Source organism: Equus caballus, chromosome 5 (genome assembly GCF_041296265.1).
Source record: "Equus caballus isolate H_3958 breed thoroughbred chromosome 5, TB-T2T, whole genome shotgun sequence".
Classification (NCBI taxonomy): Eukaryota; Metazoa; Chordata; class Mammalia; order Perissodactyla; family Equidae; genus Equus; species Equus caballus.
Genome location: NC_091688.1, coordinates 99,478,110 through 99,495,013, shown reverse-complemented (window position 1 = coordinate 99,495,013; position 16,904 = coordinate 99,478,110). Strand labels below are relative to the sequence as shown.

At 43.2% G+C, this 16,904-nt stretch overlaps 2 protein-coding genes across 14 annotated transcripts in view; one reads left to right on the top strand and one right to left on the bottom strand.

Annotated features, from left to right (window-relative positions):
• Positions 1–3,543, bottom strand: part of DNAI4 (dynein axonemal intermediate chain 4) — an 86,996-nt gene extending 83,453 nt beyond the window's left edge. The window contains exon 1 of one of the 3 annotated variants that reach the window (XM_023641911.2): positions 3,355–3,543. In XM_023641911.2, coding sequence (XP_023497679.1) covers positions 3,355–3,401 — 47 coding nt within the window. In that variant the 5' untranslated portion in view covers positions 3,402–3,543. Of the gene's footprint in view, positions 1–2,400 lie in introns of all 3 variants that reach the window. The other 2 variants (XM_070268872.1, XM_070268871.1) reach the window with 2 other exon arrangements.
• Positions 3,544–3,611: 68 nt separating this feature from the next.
• MIER1 (MIER1 transcriptional regulator) overlaps positions 3,612–16,904 on the top strand; it is a 58,766-nt gene continuing 45,473 nt past the window's right edge. The window contains exons 1-4 of one of the 11 annotated variants that reach the window (XM_070268880.1): positions 3,624–3,751; positions 4,769–4,869; positions 4,962–5,003; positions 7,666–7,700. Coding sequence is in view for 8 of the 11 variants with exons in the window: in XM_001500074.7 (XP_001500124.2) it covers positions 3,688–3,751; positions 4,769–4,869 (165 nt within the window). In the remaining 3 variants the exon portion in view is untranslated. Of the gene's footprint in view, positions 3,752–4,038; positions 4,180–4,768; positions 4,870–4,961; positions 5,004–5,754; positions 7,419–7,623; positions 7,701–8,935; positions 9,129–15,644; positions 15,741–16,904 lie in introns of those variants that run through there. The other 10 variants (XM_070268878.1, XM_070268874.1, XM_070268879.1 and 7 more) reach the window with 10 other exon arrangements.

The following is a 16,904-nucleotide window of genomic DNA, read 5'->3' as shown; positions in this document are numbered from 1 at the left end:
GTCATGATACAAGAGGTCACGTAGCTGTACATTCTTGAGTTTCCTGAAGCAGGGACCTAAGTTGTTTGGTTCCCTCCTGTATCTTCAGTATCTAGGGTGGTAACTAGAAAATATAAGGCATTTAATTGGTATCCGTGGAATGAACACCTGATGATCGTTTCTATGAAAAAACCAGCAAATGACATTAAAAGCATGCTACACATACATAAATCTCACTATGAAATATCAAGATGAACAGTAGGGAGTGGCTTAAGAAAAAGTTTCACTATTACCTCCTTCTTATTTACATGGGATGAAGGTAATTCCAATCTAAACCAAATCAATTTCTTCCATTCATTGAACAGTTATTTACAAAACACTTACTGTACATAAGGCTCTGTACTACATGCTGGAAGGGATACAATATGAACCAGACATGGGCCCTAGGGAGCTTACAGTCTAACAAAAACAACTAAAACATGCATATGATTATAATGCAAGCACAAAATTATATTTACCTCAAAAGAGGTACACATAAGATGAAATGAGTTGTGGTAGAGGTTACTTTGGGTGAGAGGAGTGAGCAGAGAAATCATGAAGGTGACTAAGTTAGGCCTTGATTGTAGGTCGAACGCAAAATGAGCGTATGGGGTGTGTACGTATACGTGTGTTTGTATCTGGTGCAGGTGGAGGTGAGGGAGGACAGAACAGGAAACACACGCTGAGCAGAGATTACTGTGAGCAATGAAGGGAGAAAAGCAGGTAGGAAATACAGGGAATCCTAAATGATTGAATTAGATGCATGAAGGAAAACAAAGCTTCAGCTTTGAAAAAATAAAACAGCCAGGCTAAGTCTTTGGAATTTATACACAAGCAAGGTTTCTGAGCAGAATAGTAAAGTGATCAAAACTATGCTTCAGGAAAATTTAGTGGAACACAGAACACACTAGAAACAAGAAGACCCTTCATTAAGATGCTATGAAAGCGGTCCAGATGAGTCGTAATCGAGGTTTAACCTTGGGTGGCAAATGTATAAACAAAACAAATGCAAGATATAGCAGGTATTAAGCATGTCTTTTTATTTTCCGTATTTTGATGCTGACATTTAGAGTTGCTGATCCTGGAGGGACTGCCCCTCCCAGGGCTAAGCGATCCCATACATTGTCCAGAGGCAAATCTTTCAAATGCAAACCAACCAATCCAGACCCATACCCTCAATCACCTCCTTTATTGGCTCTCATAGAAATCTCACTCTCAGCGCCACTATCTGCCTGCCCTAATCACCCCAGGGACAGGAACCAGACAACTAGGGCCAGTCCCTATGCCCAGAGCCTTCTGAAATTATTCAAAGGAGCCAATCCTAAACTTGAGAGTCAGATGAGTTTTTAAAATTTACATGAATTCAACTTAATTTTACCTTGAGATTTCCACACCTACAAGTAAAAACAAAAACCAGACAAGATGAGCAGCAACCGATGTTACTGATGTACATACTCATTCATTCCTTCAGTCAGCAAATATTTATTGAGCACCTTCATTCTAGGCAACAGCAGGGAACCAAACAGACATCTCCGCTCCCATGAACTACCACAGAATTGGGTGAAGACAGATTAACACACGTGTAGAACATAACAAGTAGGGATAAATTTTATGGCGAAAAATAAAGCAAGGGTGAGGACTTCGAAGCGCTCCAAGGAAGAAGTATTATTATTTTACGTAGGGCGGGTTAGAGAAGGACTCTTTGACAAGGTGACATCTGAAGTGAGTCATGAGATTAGCTGGGGGTACGATAATCCAAAGGACAGCAAAGGCACAGGCCTTGAAGTGGGAAAATAACGTGCCTGACATTGTTGTGGAACAATACTGAGTATGATTAGGCAAGGGGAAGAGTCCAAGGTGAGATCCTGCCGGGCCCTGTAAGGATGTGAGCTTTTACTGAGTGAAATGGAAAAAATCGCAGGAGGGTTTTGAGAAGAGACACAGTGATGACTATGCTGAAGGTGCTGGCAGGAAGGCCATTTCGGTGGTTACTGCAATGTGACAGTGACTCACACCGGAGCGGTAGTCTGGATTTATTTTGCAGGCAGAAATGGTAGAATCTGCTGATGCAGTAGGGTATTAGAGAAGTCAAGGGTGACTCCAGGCTCTTTTACTGATTAAGTGGAAGGGTGGAAACTACCACTTACCGAAATGCAAAGGACTGCAGAGTAGATTAGAGTGGGAAATCAGTCCAGTTTGGGATATGAATTTTGAGATGCCTATTGACTTCTAAGTGCAGATGTTTGGGTTTTTTTTTAAGTTTGTTTTCTTGGGAGACGTGCTGGCTAGAGATACAAACTCGTGAATCATCAGTATATAGGTGATTTTTAAAGGCAGAAGGCCACAGGTTTACGAAAAAAGAGAAAAGATTTAAAGACTGACCTCAGCAACATCTCAACAGTTCGATACGGGAGAGATGAAGAGGTATCAACCAGCAAGCACTATTTTGAAAAGGAGTAGCCACAAGCCACGGGGAGAACCAGGGAAGAGTCGTGTCCCAGAAACCAAATGAAGTGATTCAAACTCCAGAAGTGATAAACTAGATCGAAGCTCCCGATGGGGGACTTAAGAACGAAACTGAGCAACGGCCATTGCATTTAGCGGGACAGCTATGCTGACCTTCATTCACAAAGGCTACTTCGCTGCAGCGGGCAGGATGGACAACAAACCTGAGTGCCACATTCAAGAGAAAGTGGAAGGTTCTCTCCCAAGAACGTGCAACGAGTTCTGCCAAAGAAAGATTAGCTGAGCTGGAGGAGATTGGAAAGGAGAGATGCTGACGGTTTGAGAAGAGAACCAAAGTGGTCCGGAAGCGTGCGAGAGTGGACGAATGAGGGGGCTTGAACGGAACTGCTGGGCAGCACTCGGGGCCCATTTGAAGTTAGAAGCGAGACCAGTCCGCAGAGCTGTGTGCGCTCCTCCGGCCTCTCGTTCCACCGCTGCACGAACAGCAAAGCAGAATCGTAAGCAGGAGTGAGTTTAAGGCAGGAGGGGGACGAAAAAACCTCGACTAGAGAGCACAGCGATGTTCAGCCTGGCGGCTCACGGAGAGGACTGAGCATCTGGGCACAGCAATGGAAGCAACAAGCTTGAGACTGCAGCCCGAAAACAGCCAGGAGAGGCAGGAGGAAGGGCGGTGCTAAACGAACTAGGTCTTCTCTCCGAGGGCAGGCACAGCAGCGGGGTCTGAAGACGGCCGTACGGGCCGAGGAGGGAGGCACTGCCGCCTGGGAGCTTCGAGGGCTGCTGCCTCAAGCCGGATGCGGGAGGACAAGGGCGCGGAGAGGGCTCCGCCGGGACCGGGGGATGGACGCAGGTGTGAGCGCCGGCACTTACTGCCCGAGGGTCGGCCGACTGCGGCTGCTGACCGGGGAGACCGGCATGGTGGCGTCGGACGGCCTCCGGAGCCCGCAGCCCCAGACGCGGCGTTGGCGGCGCGGGCCGGGGCGCGAGGATGCTTGCCGGGCGCCATGGCGACGGCGCCGCGGCCCAACAAGCGGCCGCGCGGTTGGCTGGCGGCGGGCGGCCGCGGAGGAGGGCGCAGGCGGAGGGGAGGGCCGAGGGTTGGTGGAGCGGGAGGAAGCTGCGGACGACGCCGAGGAGGAGGAGGAGGAGGCGGCGGCCGGGCCCAGGCCCCTCCCAGGCTCCGAGTCTCCCGGCTGCAGGCGGATGGATGGGGCTTCTCCAGGCAGCGGCGGCAGCAGCGGAGGCGGCGGCGGCGGCGGCAGCGGCTGTAAGTGCAGCCTCCACACCCCATCCCTGCCCTCCCCGCCCGGCGTGCGCCCGGGGGCTCCCGAGCTGTCGGCGGCCCCCTTTCTCCCGTCCCCTCCCCCACCGCGGAGCGCCGCCCGGAAGACCCTCGATTTCCGGGGAGGGGCGGAGAGAACGCGCCCTGCTCGTCCCCCGCCCCGGAGGCGCCGGCTGCCCGCGGCGCATGCGCAGCTCCCTCCGCCGCCGCCCTCCCGCCCGGTCCTGGCTCTGCGGCGGCGCCCGCTGCGGAGGGAGCTCGCCTCGCCCCGTTGGCTTCCGCCCTGGCTCCTGTCGGCCGGGACCCCGGCGGGTGGGGCTAAGCTGACCAGCCCCCTGTGGCTCCGCCTCTTCCCCGGTGTCTCGGGTTCTGTCCCAGCCCCGGGAGGCTCCTGCTCGCACTGCAGCCCTGTGGTGAGCAGGGTCCCGGGCAAAGCGGCCCTTTGCGGAGGGAGCGAGGGAGGGAAGGGCGATTCGAAGAGGGCCTCCCAGCCCTGGAGGATCCCTGTGGACAGATGCCTCCCCCGCCTTTGAATGGCCTTGTTCTTCCAGCCTTTAGTGGAAAGGTCTCTGGCCTGGAGCCCATCTCTGGTCCTCGCTTGCCGTGTGACCTTGGGCGAGTCACTACCCCTCTCTGGGCCCCAGTGATCCCTAAAGCTTCCTCCACTGCTAAAACTCCTGATTTTGCAGAAAAGCTTATGCAGATGCGAGACTGGCCCGTCCACTGAGGTCGCTTAGCCGAGATGACCCAGAGTTGACCGAACCTTCTTTCTTCAATCATGGGTGGAAGGAGGCAACCTACTTACTGGGTCGCTTTTATTCCTTTACCGTCGGTTGCAGATTGCATTACTCCAGGCTCATTAATGTTTTTCTAAAATCGTCATGGGATCCTTGTCCTAATTCCTGGCCATCTTTTTAAAAATTAGCGACAGGGTGACTGGTGAGCTGTGGTGTCACGGTCTCCGGTCTCCTTACTACTGAGGCTCTCTTTCCTTTGATCCAGATGGTGTGGTGGCTCGATTCTCCCAGTGCCTGGCTGAGTTTCGGACGTGGTTAAGAACCAACTGGTTGAGGTTCAATGCAGACAAGACGGATGTGATGCTGGTAGGCAGGGGCACACTTGGAGATGAAGGGAGGGAAAATCCGAACTCCCTCAAGCAATATAAATACTGTATTACTCTTCTTATATGTTCCAGTGTTTGAGAACTGCTGATGGGCCGATAATTGCCAGAGTTTGGGTGAGATAAAAATAATGTCAACAATATAAGAACCCTAAGAATATCGGTTTGTGATAATCTGATAAAATGGGGCCACTGGGTAAAACTCTTTATGTAAAAATTATTAAAAGAGAAACCAAAACTGTTCTTTGAACAACCAAAAGGCTATATAAGTGTTTTAGGGTGGCGTTAATAAAAATCAAACTAACAAAAATGACGATGCTGATTGTCACATAGCTGTGGAGCTTCCAAAGGTAACGCGTTACTGCTTTAACCTGCAATCTGCCTGTTAAAGGTAAACTCTCTACTTGGCTAAAAGGTCGTTTTTAAAAATAGGGGAAGCTTTTTGGTATTTAGGTGTTTTTCAACCAAATTACTAGTTATCTGTAAATGTTTACCTGCATGTCATGTGTAGGTTGTCACTTTTAAATAAAACTTTGGGGAAATAGTTTACAAAATAATCTCAAAAGGGACTCAGGGACTCTGAAAATTGTTAGATAGAGAATTTGGTTTTAGGGTTTTGAATGTGCTGTATTAGTCTGTTTCATTCAAACAGCCCCAGAGTCGAAATTGTTACAGGTATTTTCTTGGTAGACTTTGAGAGGTAACTTTTTGAGTTGCATAACAGATGTGTTTATATAGCATAGGTATATATTACTTACATTTGAATCAGGTTGGTACTGAATAAAAGGTTTTATTTCTTAGGTATGTGTAAATTTCCAAAGAAGTTTGTTTATTGGTCGGTTTAAGATACTGGTTGAAGTAAAATTGTGACCTTAAAATGTTTTGTTAATAGCAAAATAACTCTGAGGGGTGTGTGTGTGTGTGTGTATGTGTGTATTATACCCTCTGTAAAATTGTTTAGTAACTTTTTAACGGAGCATTCGGTAAATTGCTTAAAAATTATTTCCCAATATAATAGCAATTTTGAGTAGCTTAATGTGGTAAAAGTTAATGTGAGTTTGCCTGAAAATAAGGAAACATTTAGGTGGGGAATGGGAGCTAAAGAGGCATTTATTCAGGCTTTGTATAGTGATTTGTTTTGCTTTGGGACATTAGCCGCAAGTTTCACATAAAATTGGAATTAAACCACACTTTTTAGTTTAACTTTAAATGTTTCGCTACACAATCCTAACAGAACCACCATTTTGGGTTTCACAGTACTCAGGACTATAAACTGTGATAATTTTAAACAGCTCATAAGTGATGGTACATTTCCTCACGCCTTTAACTCTGTCATGTCCTGTTTTCAGCTCTTCTAGTATCAGTAGGCTTTAAAGATTTATTTTTTGTCAACCCAAGTATAAATTTTAACTGTTTATATTTGAATACAAAGAAGACATCTGTTGAATTAATGGAAAGTGCTGAAGAACTCAGGGAAATGAATGGAAGTAACAAGGAAGTAGACTCTGGTTTAATAAAAAGAAAAACGTTCCAGACATTAGAGCTTTTTTAGAAAACAGCAGCCTCTTGATGAGTCCGTGAGTCACTGGAGGTGCTTGAGCACAGGCAGACAAGCCTGGTAGTGGGGAAACATCGTGAGGGATTCCTACTAGACACGGTAGAAAGTGACTAAAGACCTCCGAGGTCCCATCCAACGCTAAGGTTCTATGGCTAAGGAATAGTTAATTTTTACGTATTTGGTACTGGAGAGGTAAGCAAGCGTTTTGAAAAAGACTTTGCTTTCCTTGAGGTGGCTCCTAAAATTTTTGAAGATAAATATGTCACTAGAAATAAAGGAGAGTAGAACTATACTGAATTTAGTAGTAATGTGTTACTGATGACTTAGAATATTGGAGCTGTTTCTCTTTACCTTGAGAATATCTGAACCTAAAAGAAAACTACTGAACCCACATTTATGAAAAAGGGGAGGAGAAGAATGCACAAGAAGTTTTTTCCCCTAAATGATAATGCCACCTAAAATTAGTAAAATTGATACACAATATTAGTAAACTTAAAAGTCATTTATCAGTAAGATGGATACCCATTCAAAGATGTCTCAGACCTCGATTCTCCTATTTCAGAATTCATTCAGTAGCTAAAGGGCCCGTGATACCCAGCTTTTTATCACAACTAGGATTTTTGTTGAAGGTTTAACTAAAGAATCAAAGATTAAATGGGCTCAAGCAAGCTAGTTCCTCCTGTACCTTGCATGTTGAGAACACTTTTTAATTTTCATTTTGGTAACCGGCTAAATTTCATGTATTAGCTTTCATATTCCAATGGGAAATCCTCCTGCATCCCCATGGTACTATAAAGCCTGAGTTTCTACCTCTAGGCCCCCTGTTCTTTTTATGTTTACCCACTTCAGGTCTGTGCACGTCCATGGTTTTTTGCCTTCAGCTGTTTCCATCAAGCATCTCAAAGTGAAAACTATTTGAATATGAACTGACTTTAAAAAAAAAGTCAGTTTTATTTCAAGTCCAAAGGACTAAGGTAATTCAACAGGGGTAACTCTTGGGAGCTATATACCTATGCTAAAATATTTATTCCCCCAAGAAATCCTGAAAAAACACTTTTATATAAGTAGTCTAAGAAATAAGATGAAAATACTGTACAGTACAGTTAATGGTAAAAATTGTTTGTAGATTTGGGAACCTTAAAGTTTTCCTTTCTCTTCTTTCTCTTGCTTTTCTTTCAGTAGAAAATGTGCATCAGATGTTTATGTTTAATTGGTTTACAGACTGTCTGTGGACTCTTTTCCTGTCAAATTACCAGGTAATGTCCTTTCACTTAGCAGCTACTTCATAAACCTGTTAATGCACAAATTATTCATGCGCAAGTTATTACTGGATGTAAGAATTCCAAGTTAATGTTGAATCTTTGGAAATAGGAAACTGCTTGATAGAGTCTAAAATTTTAAGAGAATACAAATAACTTAAGAAAACAGCCTTCCCCATATTGCACTGTAAGTTAAATATTAAAGAAAAAGTGTGTATGTGCACATTTATGCAACATATTGTAGTGCTGGCTTCACATTATTTTGATGGAATGAGTAAGTTTCATGTTTAACTGTTTGATTTTGGTAGTCATTTTTGAAATTTCATCAAGAGGAAGGGACCCTTGAACATTTGGGGAAAAACTGTCTTTTTGAAATAAGACTTTTGACTCCTGGTTCAGTAAAATATGTTAGTGCACGTTTTAATATCACCTTTGCATTAGCCGGTATCCGCCTTAGGGATGGAGGGGAAGCGTGTTTGTTATTTTGCCCTCATTGGCTCTGGCAATCATCAAGGCTCTCATTGGCATCGAGACCAATTGGTAGTTCTAGGCCAATACATCAAAATAAACTTTCAAATTGCAGGCATTTCAGGCATTGCAAATAAGCAGGTTCTCTCTCCATGCAGTCAAGTCGGCGATTATACCCATGCAAGAGCAGTTTTTCAGTATTTCACATTTAAAAATTTTTGCTAGTTGTGCAAAATTCAACCGTTGCACCATTGTGTTGCTACTGGCATCTCGGAAGGTGTGTGAGGAAAAGCAGATGAGCTCTGAGGATGGCAGACCGCCTAACACAACCCCTTTTCTTAAGCTCTGCTCGGACCTCCTGAGATTTTGGGATGCGGGATTTTACATCTCCTGTCGGGAGTCACCGAGACGGAAATCTTTGACAAGAGAGAACGGCTTTCAGAGAGCACTAGTTGCCCTTGTTGCATCACAGCAACATCCGTCTTCCAGCAGCTGCGCTTCCAAGAAGGCCTGCGTGGAAAAGAGAACGTGTCTTTCTCCCGGCGGCGGGAGCGCTCGCGCGGCTCCTCGGGCCCCCGCCCTGACCGCTGGTCCTCGAGCCCTCGGCCCGGCCGGCGGGCGGCTCGGCGCGGCGCGGGGATGCCCGGCTCCCGCCGCGCCTCGGCCCCGCCCCTCCGCGCTCCCGGGGGGGCCTGCCGCGGGGCCGCGCCCTGCGCCCGCGCGCGCCCCTCCCCGCCCTCCCGCCCGGCGGGCGCGGGCGCCGCGAGGGGGCGGAGTGGGGCGTGGTGGGCGCGCTCGGGCGGCGCCTGCGCGTCCCCGCCGAGGCAGCGGCGGCGGGAGCGGCGGAGACGGCGGCGGCGGGAGTCCCGTTGCCGAGTCTCACATCCGGGTTCTGGCCGTGACCCAGCGGCTGCCGCCGCGGAGATGTGACCCGTCAGTACGGCAAACATGGCGGAGGTAAGGGAGCGAGCGCCCCCGCCCCGTCCCGGCGCCGGCGCCCAGGCCGCCGGGGGGCGCGGGGTGGGCCTGGCTGGGAGAGGCCCGGCCCTGCGGCGCCGCTGCCCACCTGTTGTCCGGAACAGGCCGCGCTCGGCGGGAGCGTCCCGGGAACTTAGTTGGGCTGCGCGGGGGTCGGGGAGCGGCGGCGCAGCTGGACTTCGGGGGCAGTTCGGGGGTCGGGCGCCGCGCAGGGGTGCGGCGGGGAGGGCGGGGGGCGCCCGCCGGGCAGGGGCGCCTGTGGCGCAACTTCGCCGGGCGGTGCGGGGCCGGGAGCGGAGCTGCTGCTTCCTCTTGAGCGAAGTTTCTTCCCTCGCGCCGAGATGCTCCTGCGCCCTTCCGCGTCCCCCCGCCGCTGACATCCAGGCCGTGTCGGGGGAGCGCGCAGGCCGGGCGGCCTCGGGCTAACGCTGCTGTTCCCGATGGGGATGGGGTGCGCGAGGAGAAGCCCCCTGGCCTTTCGCGGCCCACCCTCTAGTTTGGGGGGGTTCTCCCAATTTCTCCAACAGTTCTACCCCCCCACCCCCACCCCAGCTAGAACCTCTCTTTCCTACATTTCACAAGAGTTGCTTTCTACCCGCCCCCCCGCCTTAGTTTCCAGGGTTTTTGGTTTTTTTTTTTCCTCTTCCAAATCAAGGCTTGATTCTTGTCTTCTTTCTCCTCTAATTTCTCCCTACCTTGCTGAACAATTTCTTTTTCTTTTTGCTCGTTTTCTAGTAAGTGAGTACCCAAAGCCTCGTTTTTCCGGTGGTTTTTTACGTGTTTGGGCCTCAAGTCGGCGGGCAAACAGCGACTGTTATTAATTCGAACTTAGTATGTGCCACTAGAGGTTTAAGTTTTTGCTTCTGATTTAAACCTTTAAATGTCTGAAAATTTTTTTAGCTTTTTTTCCCCCTTATCCTTGGAAGGGTTTCATTAGTCTTTACATCCTGGAGTTCAAGAGGTGATATATTTGGACTTGTATGTCTCTTTTGAGTAGAGGCACTCTAAATGATTGATAAGCCGTTTCTCTTGTGTGAATTACAATTTTTCTGGTCTCGGAGGCACCCCAAAAACAGATTCAGGAAGTAGGTAATTTTATTTGCCATCCAGCCCCCAGTTTTCGTCTTCATGATTTGCTAAATGAGGTCAGTGGTGAGTACTTTCATCAATACCATAAATCTCCTTTTTAAACCTTGGAATACAGAAACATGGTTAAATTATAGAAAAATATTAATTTGGAGCACTTTTCATGTACCTGTTGATTGGAAGGACAAAAAGGTTAACTTTTCTGGAGTGGCTTTTAGGGGGCGCCTTCTGCTTCCCTTGTGGAAACTGGCTTTATATTTATGTGCTAGCGTATTTGCTGTTAAAGAAGTAGAAAGGTTTTACTGTAGCAGGGCTGTTTGCTGCCAATATTCTTTCTAACACATTTAATATTTCTGATTTAAAACTAAATTTACATCTTAGATTTGTTTCCATTTCCTTTGCTCTTTGAGGTTAAAGAATTATGTTTCAAGGCACGTGAGTTGGAGAAGACATAGTAGTTTGCATTTCACTTAAATGTGACTGGGTTTAGTCCACTGGGCTGAAAGAGTTTTAGTCCTGGTGAGGGTCTTAAGTGCTTCTTTCCTTCCTATGTGAGGGGGAAAGGGGGTGGACGTAGCTGGACTTCGATGTGTGTTGTCGGCCAGCCTTCAGTGGGTGCTGCTCTCAGTGAGAGCGCTTTAGATGAGCAGCAGTGTGCTGTAATGGTTGATGTGGCTGCTTCCCTCGTGGTGCTGCTGCGATGGTTTGAGCTTTAAGTTCTATAGTCATATTTTAAGGCCAGATATTATTAAAGGAAAATACCTTAGTGTATAAAAATACAGTGAAATTTAAGTTTTAAAAACCTCACCCAGAAATTTTAACTGCCCGGCACAGTAGAAACTTAATATGTAAATGTAGTATATTAATATTTCGTTTCTTGTTTTAGAAATTAAAGATGGTTGCATTAATGTCAGAGAGGAAAAGCGATATTTTGAGTCACTAATCCATTTCCTAATATTTTCAAGTGCATGTTTTAGTTTTCTTGAAAGTTGCATCACTTGGAGGATGGAACTCATGTTCTGTAGGAACACATGGATGGTTCAATTCCAAGAAGGCAAAAAACCTGATTTTGTTCTCAGTGCATTTATTTAGTGACCTGGTATCTTTAAAAAAATTCGTCTTTTTATATTCAGTTCTTTGTAGATGGTTTTATTTCTAGTGAGTTTCGAGGAAGAGTGGAGGAACCCTCTTCATTTGTGTCCTACAGAAAAATCTAAAACAGGTGAAGAGGTGAAAAGTAAAATTAATTTATAATTTTCTGATCTCAATATTTTAGTAATTGGGATGGGTTTAGAGACTAATCACTTAAAAGAATAGATGAAGGAGAAATGCTTGGTTTATGGAGTGCTTTGGGGTAAGCTCTCGGGAAATTCTTTCTTTGTGATGCCAATATAAAGCATGTGGTAAAATAATTCACATGCTGTGCTACCGCACTTCTGCTTAAGTGGACCTGAGGATTGAAGTTAACTGGTGGAATGACAGTCTGTGGAAAGCAGCAATATGCATTTACTCGATAAATCTGAGGGGAAAACAGGTTATTGAAGAAGCATGTCTCCAGAGAAAAATCTAGGTATTATACTTCTGGGAGGTTTTGTTGTTTCTTGTATGGGAGAATGACCCTCACCTTGTTTTTCCAGAAAAATACGTAATTCTTGAATACAAATTGCTTTAGATGTGAATAGAATATACTAATTTTTCATGCTTGATCTGTTCATCTTAGTCAATCCATAATAGGAACAACGTATTTAATGATTTTTCAAATTGAGGTAACATTAAAAACGTATTTAATGTGCTTAAATGACATATGCTCCCCTTCTTAATACTTTTGGGTGATATTTCTCATTGCTTATTATCCCTTAAAATTATTTATCAACCTTCTAAAAGGAGACTCTCCTAGTCACACTAAAGGAAGGAGATGACAGGATAGTCACAGTTTTACGAATGCAGTGAGAGAGAGAGGAAGACATAGTTGATCCTGTGGGTTTTGTAAGGAATGTGGTGTAGGGACCTTTGGGAACCAACAATTTGTCTTTTATTTTGGAGTTTGTAAACTCATAAGGGACTTTCTTCTCAGGGAAAAAAAGCCACAGCATAATGCAAGATCTTTCTTTTCACCTCGGCCATATTGCTGCCATATAAAGAGAAGAAAATTTAATGGACTTGCTTTTCTGTATTAGTTTTAAGTATTTTAATATTTCCAGAAATGATACATAATCTGTTTATTCACTATCATTTCTATCCGTTCCTCTTAAAAACAGACTCCTTGCTTGCTAGCATTTTTTGAGTGTATTTGGAATTTGTATTTTAAGGAAATAGGATCATCCGGACTGTTATTCTTGATAGTGTTGATGTCTGCTCTAAACAAAACTGGTTTCACTGCAGTGAATTTAGGCCTTAAATAATGCCCTTTACTGGCAAGGAATTTTTTTTAGTATGTATACTTCAGAACTATTAAGGATTTACCTAAAGTAATCAAGAACACCATGCATGAAAGTCCTAAAAAGCTTAATTCAAAGGGAATAATAGAGTGCTAGAAAAGGTCAGAAAGGTCAGTGGGGGAAATACAAAAGTGAATTAGTTTTAGAGAATTCTTGTAAGTGAGACTACATAATCAGTTTCCCAAGTAATTCTGAAATAAAACACTGCCATTGAAACTTCAGGATGTCTTTATGAAAAGTAATGCGCTATATAGAAATTTCTTGCTTGAAGTTCAGATTGAGTCCCTGTATATTTCAAAAGATTTGCAAATGGTTTCAAAATTCATTGCAGTGATTAAACTGTCAAGTACCAGTAGTTGCTTGGGACCCATTCTGTTTGACTTATTCTGTGGTTTAGAAAAATGACTGTTATAATTATGCTTATGTAGATATGAAATTCGTAAAGTAGTGCTCTCAAAAAGCTTTTTGCAATTTGAGATCATCCTTTCTCAATAGTCCTAAATTAAAAAAAATAAATTTAGGAGAGTCTGTTAAACATATCCTATCCATTTAGCTTAGTAGTGTTACGTCTTTTGAGCAATTCATAATAAAAGTAAAGAACTTAGATCTCAAAGGAAAGTGAACTAAACTTGAAGAAATCTAAATCTTTTTATCTTGGAGAAAATGAAACTGAGCAGAGTTTATGCAGTTTGTCTTGTGTTGCGCAGTTAGTGTGTGGCACGGTTAAGGCTGGAACCTAGGCTTCTGAGTTCCCAGTGCTTAGTACTAGCTACTCACCCTCTGGATTGCTACTACTGTAGTAAATTTGCTAATTTTAACTCCAAGACTTTCGCAACCTTTTTTATGCCCCAGAATTCCTCAGGGTAACAGCAAAGTTAGGTGATTTAATTTCATGTGGAGGAAGAGGGCTAGGGAACCCTTGGCACAGTCCCTCTGCCTTCTCCACCCTGCAGTAGGGACCCTGCCTCCTTCCTGGCTCTATCCCCATCCCCATCGTTGTGAGAATCTCTAATTTAGTGTCTGCATTACTAATTAGGTGATAACACTTAAAGAAAAGGTGGTGGAATTGGTTTGAGGGGAAAAATTGGTTCTAATAGTTATGTTCATTGGAAAAGAAAATCTAATGATTGCTTTGTGTTTTTACTTACTTATCTGTTTATTTATTTATTTATGGTAATGCTGTAGTTAGTTGATCTTTTACTCTCTCCCAGTTTATAGTTTTCTGGTGTATAGGATATTTCTCACCATGTTCTAGAAAAACACAAAAGAGAAACATTTGAAAAAATCTACTGCATTGAATATTTGTTACCGCTCTTAGCAACTTGATCAGCAGAATTCTGTGTATGGGTGAAGGTGTAAAAGCTGCTGTAAAAGTTACTACAGTTCATTTTTAGATTTGATTTGGTCTACCCATGCTCTGTGTGTGTCTGTCTAGTGTTATGTTTTCCATCTCAGATAAAACAATTATTTATGTACTCAGAAGAGAACTAGGTTACTTTCCAAAATTATAGACTTGTTTTAAAAAATGTGACAAGTCCTAGGTTTTCTTAAAAAATCTAAAAGTAAAGGAAGCAAATGAAAATGACTCATAATTCCACAAAATAATCTCCACTCACTTTCTTTTTAAAAAACAGAGTAACACTTGTAAGTGGTTAGAAAATTCCAACAGTACAGAAAGGTATAAAATAAAAAAAGGCTTTTCTCCCCAACCCATTCCCTAAAGGTAACTATTGTGAACAGGTTCTTGTGTATCCTTTTGCGGGAAAAAAAATTTTATTTATATTCCAGCCCAAATTTACTCCTTCCTCTCCACTTTTCTTTTTACTCTATATATATGTATATAATTTTTTGGCATTTTTTTCTTAATACGAACAGATCTGTCTCATCCTTTTTAATGGATTGATTAATAGTGTTCCATTGCTTGGAAGAACTGTATTTCATTTCTAACTAGTTAGATGATGGACTTTGAATTTTTTCCCATCTTTTTGCTGTGAACAACTTTGTAGTAATGAATGTTATACAGATATCTTGGTGTGCTTTTTTGGGCATAGCAGTAGGGTAAGTACATATTGGCAAAGTGATCTCCAGAGTGGTTGAACCAACTCATGTTTGTACCAATAATATATGAGTGCATTTTAAATACATTGTAATCCCCAATGTGAAATCTTCTTTACTGCTTACATTTTATAGTTTGAGCTTTTTCTAAAAATAGATATTGTTACAAAGGCTTACCTCTTTAGCTTTGGTTTTGTTTTTTCCCCCTTCCCCCTTTCCAGTTTACTGTCATCACTAATGGTGGATGTTGCCGGTTTTCCTGGAGGGTATTATTAGAGATACCAGTTCCTAACAAGACATAGGTAATAGTCTGACATGACAGATGACAACTTGCAGTCACATTTTAAATATGCTTTGAACAGATGAAAACCATTTAAAAAAAAAAAAGAGAAAGTAGGGGGGAAGGAGGAGAGAGGTAAAGAGAAACATTTTTTTACATGGTTGTTTTCCTGGGAGGTACAGAAGGAATCAGGTCCTAGACTTAAGTTCCACCTTCACCACCCACCATGGAACCTTGATCAGGTCACAGTATCTCCTTGGGTTTGCTAATCTATAAAATGAGGTAGGCGGGGCAGGTATTATTGCCAGGTTTATGGTTATGGTCAGGTAACTTTTACATTTGAGAATATGAAGTACTATATAAATATAAGCTGGTTCTATTCTCTGAAATACCCAAATAAAAAATGCCCTCATTTCACATTAAGATCTCCTGTATTATGATACTAAAGTCATATTTTATTTTGAAAGATAATTTTGCTAAGGAAAAGTAATATTTGCAATATACACTGTTTTCAAACACCAGGTTTCCAGAAGTTCATCTTTGATTTAACTGGATATAATTAACTTTTAAGAAACTGATCTCATTCCCACCCTCCCCAGACTGATGCAATGGAATTTTATTTTGCACATAGGACACTTAAATATGTATCTATGGGCAAACCATCACTACTTCTCCGTCTTCATCCTCATCGAGATGGACCATCAGTCAAGTCATGGTTCTTGGAACGTTCTAGTATGTCTGACATAATGTGATCATTAATGCTATCTTTGAACACTGGATGTTCTACTTTATGCCAGCTATGCCTACAAATATTATCAGTCTTCTAAACATTTGGTATCTTAGTGTATGGAAAATATTTGGGGCCTTTTTCAAAACTTTAAAGTGGTACCTATTTCCCAATAAAATATCAATCAGTATAGTATTTATTGGCATCTAGTGCTGCTTGAGGCCTTTTACAAATTAAAGTATATAGACGCCATTCACAGTTCAATATCTCTGTTATTGCCAAAATCTAACATAAGTAAAAATGTAGCTTTTATTCTTGAGTAGAGTAACTTTTTTTGTGTGTGTGAGAAGGATTGACCCTGAGCTAACGTCTGTGGCAATCTTCCTCTATTTTGTATGTGGGATGCTACCACAACATGGTTTGATCAGCGGTGTGTAGGTCTGCGCCTGGGATCCAAACCCATGAACCCTGGGCCACTGAAACAGAGTGCACAAACCTAACCATTAGGCCGGCTCCTAGAATAACTTATTTTTAATCAGAAAGCCTTTTTTATCAGAAAACTGTTAAATGGAATAATTATTGGAGTGTTCAAAAAGAACTAAATGCTCGAAGAACCATTTCTTTTAAGCTCCTAATTTGAAAGAAATGCTGGATTTTCTTGTTTATGCCATGCAAACCTGTTTCAAAATTATACTAAAAGGGAAAAATAGCATCAAAAGGCTGCTCTGGATAGTGAACCTGGGACCAGGTGAAGATAGTCATTAATGTTTCTGTAACCTTGCACAGAAGTTGTGTTTAAACTTGGGAAATAAAGTATAATTGCATGAAAGAAAAGTAGATTAATATTTTAAAATATTGACTGGCTGTGTAATAATTTATGTGATAGTTAAATCCATTTTGAGCCAGAAATATGTAGCTGTGCCCAGAAGATGTTAAGCAAATTAGAAACCCTCTTCATGGTCACATTACTCTGTCGCGCTTTTCTCCAGCTTCCCATTAGAGGAAGCGAATTAAAATGTAGCAGTGTTTTGACTCTGTTGTGGCAGAGTACCTTTTAAATAAAGATAATGGTGGTCGCTTGAAAATACATAATACTGAATACTGTCAGTCTTTTATTAGAATAAGACAATGCTATAGGCAAGAACCATCTTCTTCCAAGAATTAAAAGG